At 34.0% G+C, this 22,170-nt stretch overlaps 3 protein-coding genes across 4 annotated transcripts; 2 read left to right on the top strand and 1 right to left on the bottom strand.

Moving 5' to 3' along the window:
- Positions 1–2,488: 2,488 nt before the first annotated feature.
- On the top strand, positions 2,489–3,894 carry LOC108199287 (small ubiquitin-related modifier 1). Its single transcript, XM_017367050.2, has 3 exons — positions 2,489–2,737; positions 3,401–3,550; positions 3,680–3,894. The coding sequence occupies exons 1-3, from the start codon at positions 2,636–2,638 to the stop codon at positions 3,743–3,745; spliced, it is 318 nt and encodes a 105-aa protein (XP_017222539.1). The 5' UTR covers positions 2,489–2,635; the 3' UTR covers positions 3,746–3,894.
- A 944-nt stretch (positions 3,895–4,838) lies between these two features.
- Positions 4,839–9,743, bottom strand: LOC108199286 (AUGMIN subunit 2). Its single transcript, XM_017367049.2, has 6 exons — positions 9,517–9,743; positions 8,835–8,960; positions 8,252–8,356; positions 6,576–6,644; positions 5,594–5,707; positions 4,839–5,295 (listed from the first exon to the last, which is right to left on the bottom strand). The coding sequence occupies exons 1-6, from the start codon at positions 9,649–9,651 to the stop codon at positions 5,089–5,091; spliced, it is 756 nt and encodes a 251-aa protein (XP_017222538.1). The 5' UTR covers positions 9,652–9,743; the 3' UTR covers positions 4,839–5,088.
- Positions 9,744–13,296: 3,553 nt separating this feature from the next.
- On the top strand, positions 13,297–22,022 carry LOC108199285 (auxin response factor 6). 2 transcript variants are annotated; one of them, XM_017367047.2, is made up of 15 exons: positions 13,297–13,515; positions 13,786–14,031; positions 14,658–14,770; positions 15,511–15,609; positions 15,687–15,743; positions 15,826–15,981; positions 16,082–16,166; positions 17,668–17,758; positions 18,092–18,256; positions 18,331–18,453; positions 19,182–19,257; positions 19,352–19,499; positions 19,652–20,880; positions 21,043–21,233; positions 21,532–22,022. In XM_017367047.2, the coding sequence occupies exons 2-15, from the start codon at positions 13,989–13,991 to the stop codon at positions 21,728–21,730; spliced, it is 2,775 nt and encodes a 924-aa protein (XP_017222536.1). In that variant the 5' UTR covers positions 13,297–13,515; positions 13,786–13,988; the 3' UTR covers positions 21,731–22,022. The 2 variants fall into 2 exon arrangements, with proteins under 2 accessions (XP_017222536.1, XP_017222537.1); XM_017367048.2 differs by lacking the exons at positions 13,297–13,515; positions 13,786–14,031 and having other exon boundaries at positions 15,480–15,609.
- Positions 22,023–22,170: the final 148 nt, after the last annotated feature.

Raw genomic sequence — 22,170 nt, 5'->3', positions numbered from 1 at the left:
TTTTATTTGGGTCGGTATATTTGTGCTTATTTTCGGATTCAGAATTCGGGACTTGCTCGATTTTCGAAAAAACGCTCGGGATTTGATCCGGATTGTTTCAGTTGATCTGGAGTTTTTGTGATTAATCATAATACTTCAAAATTTGCAATTATGTTGTGATTTTAAAAAATATGAAATATATTGAAAATCTCACAAATACATCATTTTGTTAAAGCCAAAAATATCCATCAATTGAATGTCATCAAATTTTAGAGGACTTCAAATAATCCCTGTTGAATATCATCGTATTTTTAAGTAACATTTTAATTAATTTCATCAAATTTTTTAGGTTAAATGAGAACCCCAATTAAGTAATACTAATAATCTGACACATTTTTCAATATGAGAATTAAATATACCTAAATATCAGGAACGAAAAAATATCTCTACAAAGTGGTTAAAAGTCTATCATCTGTCGTTCCTGGGTTCGACCTTGGCTCATTTCGAGAATTTGTTAGAATAACTACTTACTTCTAAGGCTATAAAATCATATTTATAAAAAAAAAAAAAAACAAGAACCAAAAGATATTCGGGAGATCACAATACAATATCACTTACATTATATAGGGTTATTTTCTATGATCTAGTACGAAAGATTATTATGTAGATATCCACAAATCAAACTCTTACTTAAATTTATTATCATATTCTTTGTTCAGTTTTAAATTTATTCTAATATATATTTATTGTAGTACATATTTAATCTTTTAACAAAAATATTATGAGTAACATTAATATCTAGAATATTTCAGGATAGATATCGTGATATATAACACTAACATCCAGACATATTTTTTAAAAGAGTTCATCGAATAAATATCTTCGATATATATGTTATTAGTACTAGCTTATAGTCCGTGCAAGGCACGGGAGCTTTTTAATTACTTATAAATTTTTTAAATATATTTTAAATGGTGTGAAAAACTTTAATTTATAAATAATAATTTAAAACTTTCAATTAAATATGATTTTAAATTTTGATTTGTTTGTAAGTTAGAACTGTTGTAAAAATATATAATTCTTATATGTTGTTGGTATAATTTAAAATTTTATCTTAAATTTTAGTTGAATCGAATCCAAAATATTAGTATTCCATGATTTAACAGTTATGAGTAATTTAATCTAACATATTTGTCTTTAATAATAAAAGTATTTAATAGCATGATGTAATGCATATTTGTACATATTTTTTTGTATTTTCTTTTAATATATTACTTGCATGGTTCTTGTTGTTGCTTTAACTTGTACCGTTCTTTACGACGCGTGTTAAGTTCAGTTGTCCGTTTTTCATTAGTATTATTTGATTCATCATGCAAATCTATGACGTGATCTACGAAAAATTGAATAAATCAATAAAATTTAGACAAACAGAAAAAATTCATAAAATTGATGCATATCAATTCATCAAACAACAATAAAAAAAAAAACAATATTACCTTTGTAAGCAGTAATTCGATGGAGAAATTTGGAAAAAATAGAAAAGTTGCAAACTATCAAGAAATTCCTTTTCTCGTAAGTCGTATGTATCATGTCAAGGTATTAAATTCTTTCTATCAAATTTTAATATATTTCGAGTAGAACATGTGACGCCAACTTTTATTTGATTATATTAATAAATGTATTTTATATTAGAATTATTATAATGTGATTTGATTATTTTTCTAAAAACTTATATGGTTCTAGATTAAAATTGATAAACATAATTTATTTGTTTCGAATTAAGAAAAGGAATCATAAACATGCAATAAGAAGGTAAAATTTGTTTTGGATTAAGTAAATTTTTTTGTATTCGTTCCTCACATAAATTCGGCTTATTAATTTTAAAATTTATTAGATAAAATTAATTTTATGATATTTATTTTGGATTAAAAAAAATCATAAGCGCGTGTAAGACAAAATTTGTTTTGGATTCAGAAAAGGAATCATAAACATGCAAGTAGATATCAGTTTTCTTATCTTATAGAACATAAGTTAATTTTATTCTAATCTAACGGTATTTATTTGTTCAATATATGATGTAACGGATGATAAGCTCTTAGACCATAAAATTATTTCCCTTATGCTTATTATATATAAGTATATAATATACACAAATTTTTCGGATAATATTTCAATATATAATAATTTTTATGAAAAAGATTTCAACATAAATAGGACTCTCAAATAGTGTTTCAAATAGAATTCTTTAGAATATATTTTATCAGTTCATTGATTATTAATTTAAATATAAAATTCTGATTTATCAGAAATAAATTTATAATATCTTCTAAATCGATATTTCAAACCAATTAATTCCGATTTTCCAACCGCCTTATAATCTTTGCACTCCGCGAGAACAGTACTACTATCGGAACACCTTTTTCAGATGAGGCCAAAGAGATCAAGCAGCGGGCCCACTCGAAAAAAATAAAAAAATTGTTAAAGAAGACGAAACGGTTCATAAAAAGTCGCGTATTTTCGAAGCTAAAAAACCCAAAAAACAGGCCTTTTTAAACCCTCCAAGCCTTCATCTCTTTTCATCACATCAAACAGCCTTTTATTCAGAGAGACAGAGAGAGAGAGAAAGAGAGAGCGAGAAAGAGTGCGCGAGAGAGATATGTCGACCCCGACCCCTCCCAGTCAAAACCAGGCTAGCACCGAAGAAGACAGGAAGCCCTCCGCCGATGGTGCCCATATCAATCTCAAAGTTAAAGGACAGGTCTATCCTCACGCCTTCACTTACATACACGCACTTTTTATGGCTTTTTTAAATATATGCTTCGATTACCTGATTGTTTATGTGTTTGATTGTGTGTTCGTGTGGAGGTGTTGATCAATTGTTTGATTATTGTGTTTCATGTGTTTTAGGGTGTTGATTGTGATGTTATTGTTTGTTTGATTGTGTATGTGTGTAATTGTGTTCATGAATTGATGCTCTGTGTTTGTTGATTGATGTCGTGTTTCTGAACCGCAGTTCGTAATCAGATTAGTTAAAATTGAGGTCTTTTTTATGATGATTTGTAAGGAGGTATTAAGAATTGGGTTTAACTTAACATGGGAGGGTTGGGGATTTAATGTGTAATGTTTGATTTTGTTTATTAATAGTAACTGATAATATGTAAGATTATAATCAATGATGTCGGTTCAAAATTATTGCAAGTTTTAGTGTTCTGTTTGTTGGTCAGCCAAGATGTGTTCTGCTGCTAGTTACTAAAATGGTTGTGTTGGATTTATAATGTTATAGTATTTTTAAACCTTACTTTGTTTGAATTTTGATGTATGGGTGCCCATTTACTTGTTTGTATGCAGTGTAGTTTATGAATATAAGGATAAGGATGTATGAGATTTAAATTGAGGTAATATTGTGATGATTTATGTGCAGGACGGCAACGAAGTCTTTTTCAGGATCAAGCGTAGTACGCAGCTGAAGAAACTTATGAATGCTTATTGTGACCGTCAATCAGTGGACATAAATTCTATTGCTTTCTTGTTTGATGGCCGTCGTCTCCGAGGGGAGCAGAGTCCGGATGAGGTAGCCCTTTGTATCTCTATGTTGCTTACATGTTGACTGATCCCCGTCTTTACTCTGATTATGTAAAGTAATTTTTTCATTCTAATTTTACATTCATATTGTAACTTTTAATGTGTTTTGATTTTGTAGTTGGAAATGGAAGATGGGGACGAGATTGATGCTATGCTGCACCAAACTGGTGGTGCAGTTTACTGAGTATTTCTCTGTTGGTTTCCTCTAAGTTTTTAAAGTTAGCAGACATGTGTTAGGTTGTGCAAGGCTAGTAGTGTTTTAAGTATTTGATGAATAGGTGTTTAATCGACTCTTGTAAACTCTTTAAGTTATCATGAATGTTGTTTTGAGGAGTTATGGTTTTTGAACTTATTTTATTATTTTCATATAATATCCATGGGCACTGACAGTTGTGTGGCTAATTGTTTTTATTCATTTAAATAGAATTGTGGTTTTTAGGTTTTTAGGTTTTAAGGTGAATTGAAAATAACACCAAATGTGCTATATGTTTCTTAGATCCAGACTTGATATTACCATAGAATCATGCCCTTTTATGTATAGCAGACATACTTGTAACCATTGAAGGCAGTAGTTAGAATCTGCATATGTTGCAAGTGTGTTTTGCATATAAAACAAATGTAGTTCAAAAATTTATAATATGGCAGTGTGGTATAAGGGACAAGCTAGGGTTTCCTGCAAATAACCTCAAATATTTTGAATAGAGGCACCATGATATACTTCACACTGCCTCAGGTCATCTTGCTCTTTACACCTGTTAAGTTTGGTATACCGGTCAAGTTTGGTTTGGTTGGTTTAGTCTACTTCACACAGCTTCTCTATACTGTTTATATTTTGTTTGATTTGCGACTAAGTTTATTTGGTATTGTGTGCCCTATACTTGTTTAACAGTAAATTGCACTTTGAGCATTAATACCAAATTTTAGTCTTGTTACTTGAGCAAAGAAACACTAGTATTAATGCTCATCCCTGAGATTCGCACAGGAACATCCAGCTTGTTTTAAAGATAAGATTCAAAAACATATTGAGACGGAGAGAAATGTATTTGAATAACATCTGCTTTGAAGTTTAAGGAGAAGATTCGAAAACATATTTAACCAGATTCTTGGGAGAAAATACACTTAGTGTACCGACATATATCATGCACCTGAATATATGGCAACATTCATCAGTTACCAGAAACAACTCATTTATGAATGTTCTTAGCACGAATTTTAGACCTCTTCCACTAGTTCATGGCAATTGCTTTGCCTTTCCGGACTATATAAGGGACTAGAAATAAAATATTAAGTGCAATACAAACTTTCCAGATAAACATAGTATCAATGTATAACAGCCGTTTAGGTTCTCATTACAAAAAGTTACCAGCTTTTCAGATTGTTCTTTTGTCAAAAATTACAGAAGGTTATAGACAGAATTGTAACAGACTGCTAGGCCAATTGCAAGTGTACAATAACAAGGCAGAAACGGGTCCTACCTAAAGCTTAATGCAGATTTCTATTGTGCCATCAATTTGATAGAGAACACACTTATTTCTCCAACAATTGAGTGGCTTCAGAAACTCCAGGAATTCTCTGAGCTGGATCCTTTGATGGGGTTGTGAACGTAGAACCAGATTGAGTAGAATGACCGACTCTTAAATCTTGAAGGGTTGCAAATGATTCTCTCATTGCAGACATGGCTTCGAAAAACCGGGTGCATGACGCTAAAGCCACAGGAATTGGTCGAAGCATTTCCTGCAAATTTAACACGTCAGTTGTAGATATTGGGTAATGCAAAAATTACATACCTGCAAGTTAAAAGAAGCAGACTAAAGGTGAAATAGATGATCTTTTTTCCTATTGAAATAAGAACTAGACATCTCCATATTTGGGAGTTACCACTCAGTTATGCAAAGAGCAACCAATCTTGCGACCTAATATAATGGCATATATAACCAGGATCTCGTTTATTTCCAGATGACTGTTACAGTTCCATTTGTGTTGGTACATGCTCCCAATCTTTTTAACATGATATAAAGAGACAGTTCCATACCCCCCATACTGAAGGAGGTTCCTTGAAATTTTGGCTCCATTGAAAATCTGCAACAGATTCTGTCAAGGATCCATAATCACTCGCAGCCTTCATCAGAAGTTCTGAAAATTGTTTCTGCATGAACCACACAAATAAATTATACGAATAAATTGATGGCTACAGAGTATATCTTAAAAGGCCAATTCACAATCAAGATTTAAATTTAATTACAAATACGATGTCTTATAACCACAAAGTCGTAAACAAGATTAGAAACAAAACACAACAGAAGATACAGTAAAGATTCTAGAAGAGAGCATAAGCTAAATACTCCATATGTGTAGCACAAACACAATGTCAACCTCCTCTGTCATGAAGCAGTGGTTTTAGATGGGCAGTATAAACAATCGATGCAGTTTTTCCTAGCACACAATGATCTCACAACTAACATTGCACAAATTCAAGAATTGGAATCACTTAAGATAATGGCACATATTTTCATCACTTTACATTATCATACTTTACCAATAAACAATTGTAAATTTCAAATTGTCCTTGCAATATCCAAAAATTGATATGGCGGTACACCATCGATTTCCATTAAAACGACCAAAAATATATAGGAGGCCAACTTGTTCTTAATTTTGTACTAATCAATGAATTAGCTTCCCCTGGAGGCTTTCAGCTATTTTATATACAGTTTACTCCCCTTCATTATGCATGTAATGAATTACTTTTAACTGAAGTAACAAATTTATACTCATAATCGATCCACTATTATTACAAATTGGCATACATCGTAAGTAAGCAATTAAGCATAATTGCCGACAACGTAATTTCTCTGAAACTGATGGTCTGATATCTTTATAAAACAGCAAGAAGTGTAACATAGCAAGTAGTGCAGACAACACAAATATGTTAATGAAAGGAACCTAAACTGACACGTTCACGAAAAGGGACTAAAACTGACACCATTCGACTTAAAAAATTTATAAGTTGATACCTGATATTCTGCTTCCACAGGAATGCAATCTAAAGAATATGGCTGTTGAAGACGAGCTATGATACGATCCTGCAAAAAATGTACATTCAAGCAAAGGCATAAAAATGTTGAAGTCAACTTTATGTGCATCAGAATATCAGATATATAATTTTTCTTAGACACTCTGAATAAGCGCAACTACAACCAGCAAACTGCAAATCCTGTTTTTGCTGTAACATAGTATTAGTACCATAGTTGCAAATCTATAATATTTCTAACATACTTGCCATAAGATAAATAATTAATTATGGCAACAAAAAAAATATGCAGTAATTCTGAAATTTTGAACATCTAGATTTAGGAGTGATAGATAAAAGAGAACACACATTAAGTATTTTAATGAAGGCTCTCTTATCTATTATACTGGTTCCTTATGCCTGTCTACCAGTTGAAGATGAACTAAATGGTTGATATTTTCATCTGCCAGACAATTCTAGATTATAAGACAAACTTGAAGGATGCATTGATTGCTGCCCTGGTCAATAATCGCCCTGACTAATATGTTACAAGTAGTTCATTGTGATAGAGTCTAAGATACACATATAAATTAAGCTTGATTCTGAGCACATATCTATGTTCATGAGTTCATCGTTTGGGTTTTTAGTTGTTCATCCTCAACACCGTTTTGCACAGTTTCTAGAAGTAATAACTATCATCTGTTATGTCTGGTCTCCTTGTACAGTTATACTCTTGTACTTTAGCAATGTTGAAATTATTAAGAACCAAAATGTAGGAAAATTTATGAACGTTAATATGAATAAGATGAAGAGAGTAAACTATTAGAATCGCCCAAAATGGACATAACTGAAGAAGACGTAGCAGTGTCCAGGAGAACAAGTTTTTGCTCATGTTGTTACTATCTACTTTGGAGTCAGTCGAGCAATTTAGCTATTTTGGGTATACTAGTTCATGCGTTAAGCGGTAACTGCAGAATATGGAACCTAAGTGGTTTGCAATAATTTAATAATAGAGAACTAATATCTAAACATCAAGTATTTTATGAGTTCAATAATAGAGTAAAAATAATTTACATGAATGAGTACAGCATACATAACTAACCCTGCCAAGCAAGGAGATTGCAAGGAACTAATATGTGTCATTACGAGATGAAGAGCTTATTACAAAATTCTTTTCACTCTACATTCACTTATATTAGCACCAATACGCTGAACCTAATAATCTTTTATAAACTTGTTGGTTAAAGACCATAGGCAAATGATATGTAAATTATAATTGTGCAAGGTAGCTGGTGGAAATTGCTACTTTCTTGTACGCTTGTCAGTTGGTACGAAGACCAGCCCATCTCCGAAAGTTAAGTTTTGACTATAATTTAAAACTGGTCAAAGAACATGACCATGGCAATTGATGGATGTTGCATTTTGGAAAAGGGGTTCCACAGTTAGTATCTTGCTTAAGAGAGATATTAAAAGGCTGATCCACCAAGTGAGACATTGGGAATCTGTTTTGCCTTATACCTATTATTTGCGATAAAGGACAAGCATAGGGGTCCATGTTTCAGAGTGCATGTGTATTACTTTAAACAAAGATGAGATGTGAACTTTACATGTCTGTCTCGATATGACTGTATTTTAGCAATAATATAAAAATGGGTGAACACTTAAAACCAGATAAATTACCTTGTTCTGAATAACGTCTTTTAAAATATCAGTGATCCTTGCTAATGTCTCGATCTTCTTTTCCATTGCACTAACATGTGTCAGATGAGCAACATTTTTGTCTTCCTACAAAGCCACCATGTCCATAAAAAATAAGTAAATAAGTAATAGTTTCTCATATAAGAGACTGAGAAGTACTATAACCTAATTGGTTATAATTCCGGCATGTATATGATTGTATATTCCAAAAGAACTGGAATCCATGAAAATGTACTAATCGTAAAAACTTTGTGAAAATAAACCTGACAAATAATCCTGTTGCTGTTCACCTAAAATTTATACATATATAAAGGTGTGTGCTCATAACAAACTACAAAGTACAAACTCACTACAACCACACCCTCGTTATAATTCAAGAGCTTAAGTAATTTGTCGTATTATTAGGCGATTTCTGTCACAAATTTGTAGTTTAACATAGTTAATAGCAAAATATGACTCTATATATAGACCGGCAGGGATAAAAAACCTGTACTTAAAAGAGAGTCATATTGTACAACAAACAGGAAACAACAAAGCATGAATTTGCAAAAGTTCCGCACTTCACCTTTCGACCTTGCAGTTCCACTTGTAAATCTGCTATCTTTCTCTGTACAGTAGTAAGATCTCTTAAAACCCTTACCAAGTTATCCGCTTTTTCGTCAGTACCAGTTGATAATTTCTGTAACTCATCCTAACAAAGTAAAGAGTAATCAATAACAATTCACCCAAAATCCCCCTGCTATCACATTACAATGCCGGAAAATTTACACTTACAAGAAAATAGTTACAATGACAAAATAAGTATACCATGAACAAGAATTCAGCATTTCGAATCTGACCTGTAGAACAACAATTACACCTAATTCAAGTATAAATCATAAAGTAACTTCTTCTTTTTTAAATTTCCAAAACTAATCACAATCATCTCAATTAGAATATAATATGATCCTGATAAGCCCTCCTCCCAAAACATCCCAATTTGGGCTGTCGATATCAAAATAAGTCCTGAAATGCTAAAGGAAGCTGAAAATCCAAAACCCACAAGCTCCTTCCACAAAACCATTATTTTTAACACAATTACAAAACAAGAACCAGAAAAACCCAATAATCAAAGTGACCACCTACTTAAAATCCAATGCTGAGTAGAAAAAACTCAAGATCAACACTAAAAGTACAGCAATTCCCAAAATTCAAAACTCAAATGAATACACACACACACAATATATTAAATGTGGAAAATGGAGTACCTGGGAAGGAGGAGGATTGACAGAAAAGCCAAGATCAGCAGCCAGAGAGAGCGCATCAGACATCCCACCAAGGCGTTTAAGAGGTTTCTTTGCTACCCATGTGTTGCTGTCACTTCCTCCCATTCCCATTGACATCTTTCTTCTTGTTTCTGCACTTTGTCCAAACACGGTCTTATCTGCTGTGTGACTCACTTTTTTTATATTTGCTCGATGGTGACTCGCTTTAAATTGCTGGCTTCCCAAAAATTTCAATTAGAAACACGGGCTTTTTACATGTATATCTCAATTTAAAGGCGGTTTATAAATGGAGTATATTGCATTTCGTAATCCCGGGTTTTGGCTCATCAGCAAATCAGACCTCACACTTTAAAATGTGGTAGTTTGTAATCCTAACTTTCATTTAGCTTTCGGTTTGTAACCCTGACTCACACATTTGTTAAAAACAGCCGTTAACTTTAACTGTTTGGGAGATAACAGTGTGTAATATTAGTTTCTAACAACTATTTTACCTCATGTGACACCTCAAAATTTATGTATTATATTTTGAAATTATTTATGAACACACGCAACGATGTAAAACAATTTAAAATAAATTTTAAAATATGTATTTAGATTTAGAATCTGAAAATTTATTTATTTATACATAAACGATGTAACTTATTTTAAAATTTTAAAATGAATATAATTTGACAGTAAAAATAAATATAATTTGAATAACAATCTGGAATGTCTTTTTTCCAAAAAAGATTTAGTTCATTAATAAAAAGTCATACGGCATCTATAAAAACAGTTGAGTCGAACAAACATAAGACGAATTACATCGCTGATTAATCTAGTCTTTTATGCAGACACAATTAAACTATTTGTTGAAGTAGATATATGTACATGTATCGGCTTCATCACAACCAATTTGAGCTATCAACCTTAATTGTATTGCTATATAATAATCTTTATCAATGAATCAAACACTTGAAAATACGGTAGAATTAATGTCCTGGACATTGTATCACACCAAAACACACACACCAAACTCTCACACGAAAAAAAAACTGAAATAAATTGGGAACAAAACTTACCCAGAAAAGATTTTATCAAGAAAACAATAAAACCTCGAAAGATAAAAATCCTTACTAGGTAAGGAGTTTTATTAAAACAACAAGAAAAAAACAAAGAAGATAATTGATTTTGGGGTTTTTTCATTGGTGAAAATCGATGCAGACCCTTGACGGCGACTAGGAAAAGAAGAAGAGGTTGAGAGGGTTTTTTTTAGGATTTGGAGAAGAGCAAGAGTCTTTGATTTAAGTATAAGAATATATATTTGTTTTCGAATAAAATAAAAAACCTTAATTTAATAATATGAAGTTGTCAAAATCAAGAATATCAAGAATTTGGTGATGATAAAGTCGTTGAGGATTAATAAAAATGTGGTAATATCTATAATAATGATTAATGTAAAGTGGTTGATGAATTTGCAGATGGCTGGGATTATTTTAGGAAATCAGGATTTTGCTCATAAGATAGAAGTAACATTATCTCTCGAAATCGAATGTTGTTGTATGTCCCTAAATAATATGTTTGCATACCCTATTTATTAAGATCAATGTCAAACCTAATTTTTAGGTAGTACTTCATTTACATGGGCTAGATTTTCTACTTTGAAAATTCATAGAATTTGGTGGACGCGAACAGTTTGGATATAAATGTACTATTGAGACCAACCACATATAAAAAGTGTGACAACTATGTTAATTGTTCGGAATAAATACATGATGTATACGGATCTTGATGTTGTTAGAAGGCTATCATCGCATCTCTAGTAGTGGGCGAGGTCATTTTGCCCCTCTAACTTGGAGATGCTAGTTAGCCTGGATGAGGACTTATTATCTCTGATTGCAATATCTTTTGCTAGTTAAATTGGATGAAGACTATTATCTCTAATTACGATATTCTCAACTAGTAATTCTTTTTTTAGATTCCAAAATGAGCGAGACGCAACATGAATCGTGAAAATTTGTAAATAGTCCTCAGTTTGATTTCTCTGGTACTGACATAGGCTGAAATGTGATGACACCTTTATATTTGATACATAATTACTTAATTTTTTTGAAAACTTTCATTTAATTAAGATATAATAAACTATATAACTTTCTTAATTTCATTTGTAAAATATATATTTTCATGAAACTAAAATGAACACGATCTCCAATGCATATATATATATATATATATATATATATATATATCTGAATATAATTTTTGATGGAACTAGTAAATTTTTCCTCCTCATTGAAGTTGTCATAATTATATCATAGTTGATATTATCAAATCTAATAATTTAAATAAGATCTTTCTGGTATCTGTTCATGTGCACGCACGAACAATTACTTTTTATTCAGATGAGGAATTTTAATTGGGATAATTTTTGTGCATGCAGGACCATCATTAATTATATAATAAAATTCTGTAAAAATTCACCACTTAATTAAAAATGATTGAGCTCATTAACACATTTGAAAATCTGTTTGAATAAAATTAAGAGCTTATTGCACTTTGTAACCCCACAGTTTGGCTGATTAGCAAATCAGACCCCACACTTTGAAACGTGACAGTTTGTAACTCTAAGTTTCATTTAGATTTCGGTTTGTAACCCTGGCCCACATATCCGTTAAAAACAGCCGTTAACTTTAACTGTTTGAGAGGTAACAGTGTGTATGTTAGTTTCCAACAGCTACTTTACTCCACGTGACCCCTCAAAATTTATGTATCATATTTGGAATATTTCCGAACACACAAAATGATGTAAAACAATTTAAAATAATTTTTAAAATACGTATTTAGAGCTAAAATCTGAAAATTTATTTATTTTTACATAAACGATGTAACTTATTTTAAAATAAATACATATTTTAAAAATTATTTGTAATTTAATATATATTGTTGTGTGTGTTCAGAATAATTTTAAAATATAATACATACATTTTGAGAGGTCACATGGGGCAAAGTAGCTGTTAGAAACTAATATACACACTGTTACCTCTCAAACACTTAAAGTTAACGGTTGTTTTTAACAGATGTTTGGGTTAGAGTTAGAAACCGAAAGCTAAATGAAACTTAGGGTTACAAACTGTCACGTTTCAAAGTGTGGGGTTACAAAATGCAATAAACTCTAAAATTAACCATCACAGTTATTTTTACTTTACAGGATATATTTATATTTCTTGAAATGAGTTGAGCAGAGTCATTTAGAGCATCTCCAAGATGCTCTTTATTTAGACTCCTAACTTGAGATTTGAGGAGGGAGAAGCAAAATGTTGCTCCAAGAGACTCTTAAGTGGCTCTTAGATCTTAAGAGCCTCTTGTTTCTCTCTCCTCTCTCCTCAAAGTTAAGAGCCACCACATGCCACATGCCTCCTAACTTATTTTTTCACAATAAAAAAATCATTCCCTCCAATCAACCTCCATCTTTCCCTCTCTTTTGTTATAATGGAGCCCAATATATGAATAAAATATGAAATAGAGAAGAGATGTAGAGAGTATTGTTGGAGTTTACACTCTTACCACATTTTTTATATTATATTTAGGAGCCAACAAGGAGAGTCCTGGAGAGTGGAGATGCTCTTAAGGCACAAGCCTCCACACAAACCTCTCTCCTCTTTCATTACACAAGTAGTACTACCTTTTTTTCCCATGTTTCCATTGCCGGGCAGTTTGTAAGAACTGTAGTAAAAGCCCCTTGCTAGCTTTCCTATTACTATCAAGCTTCACCCATACCCATGTACTAACAATTATAATATTACTGTATTATTATACTACTATGTGGTAATATATGTGCTTTGAAACTGATGATCATTGGGTGCTGTGCTGCTAAAATATCTCTCTGTTTTCTCCTTTGAGGATGTGGGTTTATTACTGAACTAAGTATTTTAGCTTTCCAAGTTGAAGATTTGGGTTCTGAAGCTGAGATCTGATGCTTATGAGCTTTGTATCAGCTTGTCCTTTGTGAGTTTTTATGCTTGTGTAGAAATGAGTTGAATAAGAGTTTAAAGATTCCCTTATAAATATATAGTATTATTTGTAGTTTTGGTGTTGGGTTTGGTTAAAAAGATCAGCAGCTAATGAAGTTGAAATCTTTCATATCATATAGTGGAACTGGTTTTGGTTAAAGATATAAAAAGGGGATTTTTAGCTGGTTTTTTGCTATCTTAATATGAAAGCTTGTGATTGAATAAGTTACCACAATTGCTAATTTATATTACTTGTTTTGAGTAGCACATTCTGGGGGAATTGTGAAGGGGTTTAAAGAAAGTGATTATGGTGTTTTGGGGTGTTAAAGAAGTGAAGAAAGAATCTTTCAAGCACTTTGGTACTGACTTGTGGGGAAATTTGGGTAGAACTGTAGGATTTTGTAATAGTTCTTGATCTCGATTTGTGACTCCGAATTTCGGGGTGAGGAGGTTGTTGTATCTGCAGACATGAGGCTGTCTACCGCAAGTTTTAGTCAGCAGTCACCTGAAGGTAGTATATAATGATGTTTCGTTTAATAATTTTCATTTTATATGTGAGTTTGCTGAAATTCTTTTACCATTCAATTCTGTCATTGATTAACATGAGCTATGTTTGTTTGATGGGATTAAATATCGATTACGATTTGTATCCATCTCATTAATACTTAATCCTTTAGATGGTCCTGTGGGCATTTTTTTTATAATTACTTGCTATTAATTTTGGAGCACTCCACACGTCCCCAAGGTATTACTAGCATTTAGTCTCATGTAAACATACAAACTGATTGAAGTTTTGATGGACAACTGAAGCATTCAGTATGATGTAGACAAATTGATCAATAAGTGATTATTAATCTACCAAACAAACATTATCATTGATTTTTTGCATTTTTTTTCTTAAATTAGTGATATATTGGCTTTTGTTTTCCCTCATTTTTTAACTCAAAAGGTTCATCTGCTGTCGTTTTCAATAAAGTTTGTGACTTTAGCATGTGCAAGGAAGCTATACTCCTTTTTTGTTTATATGAATGTAAGATGAATTTGATATATGGTTTACAAATGTGATTTTAGCATCAAAATTTGCAACACATAACTGATGTTCATAGATACTTAGCTATCTCTTCCTACAATTTTCAGGGGAGAAGAGTTGTTCAAATTCTGAACTCTGGCATGCGTGTGCTGGTCCTCTAGTTTCTCTTCCTGCTATAGGAAGCCGTGTTGTATATTTCCCTCAGGGTCATAGCGAACAGGTTAGCTTTTATTTAATGTTCACTCCTTTTTGTATGCATGTTTATAGCTTGGGAGGGGGTTTGGTTAAATATTAATATTGTGTTCTGTTGAATGTAATGAAATGAGTTGGGAACAGGATGAGAAAATGTGAGTTAAAATAGTGGTAGATCAAAATGATGAATTAGACAAGAGCGACTGAAGTGCTAATGTGCAAAATTTCTGTGACACAACTTGCAATGGATATGATTAGAGATATAGCCAACTAAGTACTATATCATCTACATAGTGACATCTTAGCCAACTGAACAATACACAAGTATAAACCTACTATTTCAAATCCAAGCTGCAAAATCATGTGAAGAGCTTCCTGCCTTCCTCTATTGACATCTCTTAGGATCCTACTCTGTTTTTGCCTTGACGTAAGATTCACGTGGATCAATCAGTTGCTGACTCAATTATTCAGTTCTTTGTATAATAATTGTTATGCACATAGTACTCAGGCAGTTATGCTGCTTGTGAGGGTCCTTGTGCTTGTATAAGATGTATAAAGTTTTCAGATTATGTAGAAGTGAAATGTTTTAATTGTAACAAATTGAAAATAAATAAATTAATTTAGAGCATAATTTTGTTCTGTCTGAATTTCCAGTTAATGATCAATTCTGCAAGTGGATTAATCAATCTAGTTTGCTGATACTTAATGCTGAAGCCCATGTTTTAATGCAATATTAGGTTGATGTTACTCATACTAAGTTTTGTGAAGGTTGTTGCATCCACGAACAAGGAAGTGGATGCTCATATCCCTAATTATCCAAGCTTGCCTCCACAGCTCATTTGCCAGCTTCACAATATAACTATGCATGTAAGCAGTCTAATATATATATATTTCCCTGCTCCTAGCGTATGCCACAGTCCTTGGGTCCTGATTTTTCCTTGCAGGCCGATGCAGAGACGGATGAGGTTTATGCTCAGATGACCTTGCAACCACTAAGCCCAGTATGTGACATTGGCTTAATTATGTTTGTCTATGCTTGTTTTATATCTACTATGTTTTTCTACTAATCATCTGATCATGTAGGATGAGCAAAAGGAGGCATTTCTTCCAGTTGACTTGGGTGCTCCCAGCAAACAGCCGACTAATTATTTCTGTAAAACATTGACTGCGAGCGACACTAGTACTCATGGAGGATTTTCAGTCCCCCGTCGTGCAGCAGAGAAAGTTTTTCCACCATTGGTGCATTTTTTATTAATTTCGGTCTATTTAATTAGTAATAATATTTTGAGATTACCCTTCATTTAAATAACTTGTATTGAAGAATATGTTTCCATTCCAGGATTTTACACAACAACCTCCTGCCCAAGAGTTGATTGCAAGAGACCTACATGAAAATGAATGGAAATTTCGACACATATTTCGTGGTGAGCTTTTATTTAACTTCTTTTTACTGAAAGCACACAAAACGTTATATGGTAGTATCAGTTGTGAAATGTTTATGCCTTTGTCCCAGTAAAGTTTTGAGAAGTTGCTTTATCATTCACTTTTGAGTTATGTTAATTTTGTGAATACGAAGAGTAGAGCCTGAAGAGGCAAGTTTTTATCTGATTTATATATGTAATGTTAAGTCGGTCCTAGGATAATACTGTAATTGCAATGCACACAATAGAAGTAGTTTTTATTTCAAACAGCAAGGTCAGCTAAATTTAGATCTTATTAATTTGGTTTACTAGAATGATTACCAACAACAGTTTGCATGCTTCAGTTGATCATTAGAAGTATTTATCTCATACTTATTCCTCTGGTATAATGACCTTGAGTCCTTTCCCTTTCTTTTTTGACACTTAATAGGTGTCCTTATATCATGGAAAGAATTGTAATAAAGTAAGTATGAATATGTTTTTACCTCAGTTTTAATGCATACATGTAGACTATAGTATTATAAAGTCGGAATCTATTCGAGAATATTGCTCAAATGTTTATTGTACCAATCATCACAATACACTTTGACATCCAATAAAAGAATTTAGTGCATATGAGTAATAATTAGTTGGGATATCGACTACTCCGCATGGCTTAAACTATAGTTCTATCTTCTGGCGTCAAGGGTGATCAGATAGGATTAGTTTCTTAGATTGTTTTACTTACTGCAAGAAGCTTGTTGCTACTGGTTCACAACATTCACATTTGCATAATTGTAAGCCCAATATGTCTAAGCAAATAGGGAGCAGTCCTTTGTAACAGGCTGAGAAACAATCTTGCAGCTTGGCTACATAAAGTTACTCAGCAGTTATCTATCTCTACCATATCAAGTTAAATAAGTATATGATCCAATTAAGCTTTCTTCTGATCACCCCATGGTTTGGGGAGAGGTAATAGCTTAACATAGCATCAGAGCTGAGATTGGGAGAGATCTCCAATTCGAACCTTCACAGGCGAACACTCTAAAATAGTGAATTAGGGTACTGAGTTCGGTTTTTGCCCCAAAGATGAGCTTTATTTCGCCACTTTTTAATTCCGAAAATGGTTTGTGGGCAAGGATAAGTATTTCTATGATACATGACCATCCTAACACCTTACGGTTTTACAAGAGCCGATATAGATAATGCTACAGCACTTTAACTAACTGACTTTCGATAGTTTTTTGCTCGCAATCATCAACCTTGCTTCTATAGAATGTGTTAATGTTATCATATTTTATTGGAACATTCAACTATAATGTTTAGTATAACACTTTGTAATTCTATTAGCCTGCCAAAGTACGACCTTGTAGTTGTGTGGATTTTGTATTAAGTGCGTACCTTTCATCATTTTAAACGTGTTACTTATTAATACACACACACACACACACACACACACACACACACACACACACATATATATATATCATAATTTTTGAAATTGTGTACTCATTTTTTATTACAGGCCAACCAAAAAGGCATTTACTTACAACAGGATGGAGTGTGTTTGTAAGTGCTAAGAGGCTTGTTACTGGCGACTCTGTCCTTTTTATATGGTAATTTTTTGTTCTTATTTTTAAATTGATATTATTCACACATTTTACTTGTTGGAGGGTTGGTGCAACGAATTTATGACGAGTATCACATCTGTTTTTCCATTCCTCTTCAGTGCAACGACGAAGTGGTTGGCAAGAAACCTGATATCTCTACATAACACAATTTTATATAAATAATGTAAAAACTGTCTTGCTGAATAACAATTTACTTCTATCTTATCTTCCATCGTATTATATCAGAAAAAAGTTAGTTGTATGATATTGATTATCTTCTAGACTGATTTTTATAGCTGAGGTCAGACTAAGTTGCTGAGTTTGATTCTTTTGTGCCAGGAATGAAAAGAATCAGTTGTTCTTAGGAATACGACGAGCTATTCGACCACAAACTGTTATGCCTTCATCAGTATTATCATGTGACAGTATGCACTTGGGGCTTCTTGCAGCTGCAGCTCACGCTGCCACCACTAAGAGCCGATTCACCATATTTTACAATCCACGGTATGTTCTGCTGCATATATAGTTGATGCATTCATGTGGAATCTATCTTATACCTGCATTTCATTTGCATATAGGGCCTGCCCATCAGAATTTGTCATACCACTGGCCAAGTATGTGAAAGCGGTCTATCACACTAGAGTTTCTGTTGGCATGCGTTTTCGGATGCTGTTCGAAACAGAAGAATCAAGTGTTCGTCGGTAGGTTCCAATTCTTATACAAACCACTGTGAGCATGCAGTTTTCTAATTTCTTGTACTTTCCATGTTTTATGCAACTCTCTCTTCTCCCTCCGTCCCTCCTTGCTTCCTGTCTCTCAGACACATACTGATATATTATGTGAATTCTCTCTCTCTCTCTCTCCCCCCCCCCCCCCCCCCTTCCTCTCCCTTTCCCTCCCACTCCACCCCCCTCCCCCCTCCCCCTCCCTCTCCCACTTAGACCCCGTCTAGGCCCATCTCGGGGTCCATCCCCGGTCCCATAACCCTAAACATTCTACCTAATGGCATTGGTCTGTGTTTAGTTTGTATTTTAGTATTTTGTATTGGAGTATGACCCTATATATATATATATATATATATGTAATAATTGGTAATACTGAATTCAATTTTAGTGATAGATATAAATAATTCTTCTATATGTTGAATGGATAGCTAAGCGTTATTCTAAGTAATCGTTGAGTAATCAAAAGTTTCAGACATTCTATATACTATTTTGTAAATTAGTCATATATTGGAGAGTCTAACACTCAGGCAAGACTTGTAAAGTTAATGATAGCAAGAAAAGTCAATCCTCAACTGGGAAAAGTGGCTTGTTAAACGATTTTTTTTAAAACTATATAATTTAGTTTGCAAACTTTTTTCGTCTTTGGCTATGATCCTAACTGCAGATATGCCTACTAATCCACTATAAGATTCGTCATATTACAGATATATGGGCACAATTACTGGTATAAGCGACTTGGATTCTGTTCGTTGGCAGAACTCACATTGGCGTTCGGTAAAGGTTTGTAACTACTTCACTAAGTACCTTACTAGTTTTTCTTTCTTTCCCTTTGATCATTGAGTAAACTGGCATGGACTTTACACGGTGAATGCAGGTTGGCTGGGATGAGTCTACAGCTGGCGAGAGGCAGCCAAGAGTTTCCCTCTGGGAAATTGAACCTCTAACAACATTTCCAATGTATCCCTCCCCATTTCCATTCAGACTCAAGCGTCCATGGCCAGCGGGACTACCCTCATTTAATGGCAAGTTCATCCACATCCTTATAGTGATGGGACAACCCTTCATTCTTTCATTATGATGAAGTGTAGCTGCCCCTGCAACCTCTCAATTGTTTTCAGTCATGTATCTGGTCTCCATAATTATAATTGTCACTTGTATTCTGTACCTTGTGCAGGGATGAAGGAGAGTGTTTTGGGTATGAATTCTCCACATATGTGGCTCCAAGGGGATAATGGAGACCGAGGATTCCAGTCACTCAACTTCCAGGGAATTGGAGTCACACCCTGGATGCAGCCAAGGGTTGACGCTTCCGTGCTTGGCATGCAAACTGCTGATATATATCAAACTATGGCTGCTGCTGCGCTTCAGGAGATGAGAGCTGTTGATACTTCCAAGAATCCTATTCCATCGGTTCTGCAGTTCCAGCAATCACAAAGTGTTCCTCATAGGTCTTCTAGTGGATTACTTCACACTCAGATGTTGCAACAGTCACAGCCTGAAGCTTCATTTCTTTATTGTGGAGGGGAAACTCAGTCCCAAGCTCAAAGTCAATCACACCTTCAGCAACAGTTGCGGCAACATAATTCATTTGGTAATCAGCTGCAGCAGCAGCAGCAGCACGAACACCGCAATCAACAGCAGCAGCAACACCACCAAGAGCATCAACATCAGCTGCAGCAGCAGCAGCAACAGATACAACCTGTAATAGGTCAGCAACAGCATCTGATTGATAATCAGAAAGTTTCAGGCTTTGGCCCTCTCTTATCTCATTCTGCTTCTCAAGCTCAGACACCATCCTTGCAGACCATGAATACCATGCAACATCAAAGTTTTTCAGACTCAAATGGGAAACCTGTGACCAGTTCTGTTGTGTCTCCTCTAAATAATCTTGCTGGTTCATATTCCAATGACGAAAATACCCAACTTTTCAATTGTTCTAGGTCTAGTGGCCTTTTAACTTCAGAAGGATGGCCACCAAAGCGAGTAGCAGTTGATCCTGTTTCATCATTTGGAGCATCACATAGTGTTCTACCCCAGATAGATCAGTTAGGGTCCCTCCATACTAACATCACTCAACATGCATTTTCATTGCCACCATACCCTGGTAGGGATTGCTCAATCAACCAAGACGGGGACAATGATCCTCAGAACTGTCTTCGTTTTGGGGTTAATATAGATTCGACACCTCTCTTCATGCAAAATGGGATTTCAGGTCTAAGGGGAGTTGGTAGTGATGGGGATTCCACAACCATACCGTTTACTTCCTCCAATTACATGAGTACTGCAGGCGCTGACTTTTCGCTCAATCCATCAGTGACAGCTTCCAGTTGTATAGATGAGCCGAATTTCCTTCAGTCTCCTGAAAATTTGGGACAAGAAAGCACACCTGCTACTTTTGTTAAGGTGATGTGCCATTATTTTTTATATGCCCATGTATTGTCTGATTTGGACATAATTTCCAAAATATATTATCCAGGAACTATACATATATTACAAGCTTATATTAGTGATTTTTACAAGTAAACTTGGCAAATATTGCATCCTAAAAGCTAGCAATTCTGACAGGTGTATAAGTCAGGGTCCTTCGGACGGTCGCTAGACATAGCCAAATTTAGCAGTTACATCGAACTGCGTAGTGAGCTTGCTCATATGTTTGGCCTTGAAGGCGATTTGGAGGATCCTTTGAGATCAGGCTGGCAGCTTGTATTCGTTGACCGGGAGAATGATGTTCTCCTTCTCGGCGATGACCCCTGGCCGTAAGTTCTCTTCAATAGTTACATACAAAAATTGATTTAGCATATTATTGTTAAACTTCGAAGATGTGCTGATGCTTTCTAGTACCTATACACTATATCTTACATTTCCATCTATGTATTATTTGTATTATTGTATAGTTTTTTATAAAACCTTATATCAGCAACAGTAACACGTAAATGATGTGCCTATAGGGTCAGAAACTGAATCACCTTTTGTATCTTAAGCTCTGCTTCTATTTAGTAGTCTCTGTTGATTTACCTTAAATTTATTTTTTTATCTTATGTTTCTGTATTCCAGGGAGTTTGTTAACAGTGTCTGGTGTATTAAGATACTCTCACTGCAAGAAATGCAGCAGATGGGTAAACTAGGTCTAGAGCTTCTGAACTCAGTACCAGTTCACAGGCTGTCCAGCAACAACTGTGAAAACTATCCGAGCCAACAGGGGTCCAAAAATTTGAGCAATGGAATTGCGTCAATGGGCGCTCATGATTACTGAAAAACATCAACCAGTTAAGCTACTACTTCCTGAGTAACTTAGCTATCCACCCAATGTAGTAATTCAGTAAGAAGAAATGCCTGATTCTAGCTTAGTAGCTTCTCACAAGAGCTAATGGTGTAATTAAGTTATTTTCTATGTTTAATGTCTCGAAGCATTATATGCATGAGCTGTGTTTAATGGGAGACGAATGTCATGAAACATAAGCTACATAGCACAATTCCGTTTAGCAATGGACTCGTTTATTAAGCTTCTGTGCTGCTTTTTAATATATTATCAGATTATATTCCCATTGTTATATGTTTTAGTTTCAAATTCTGGTATACGTTGATCCTTCAGAAAATGAAAGCTGATATGGTAGTGCTAACAAATCATTCTTTGCTGACATGCTTTTACATCCCTTCGAGCTATCGGATAGATATCATGGGTGCCCATTCTTT

Source organism: Daucus carota, chromosome 8 (assembly GCF_001625215.2).
Source record: "Daucus carota subsp. sativus chromosome 8, DH1 v3.0, whole genome shotgun sequence".
NCBI classification, from domain to species: Eukaryota; Viridiplantae; Streptophyta; class Magnoliopsida; order Apiales; family Apiaceae; genus Daucus; species Daucus carota.
This window is presented reverse-complemented; position numbering and strand designations above follow the sequence as displayed.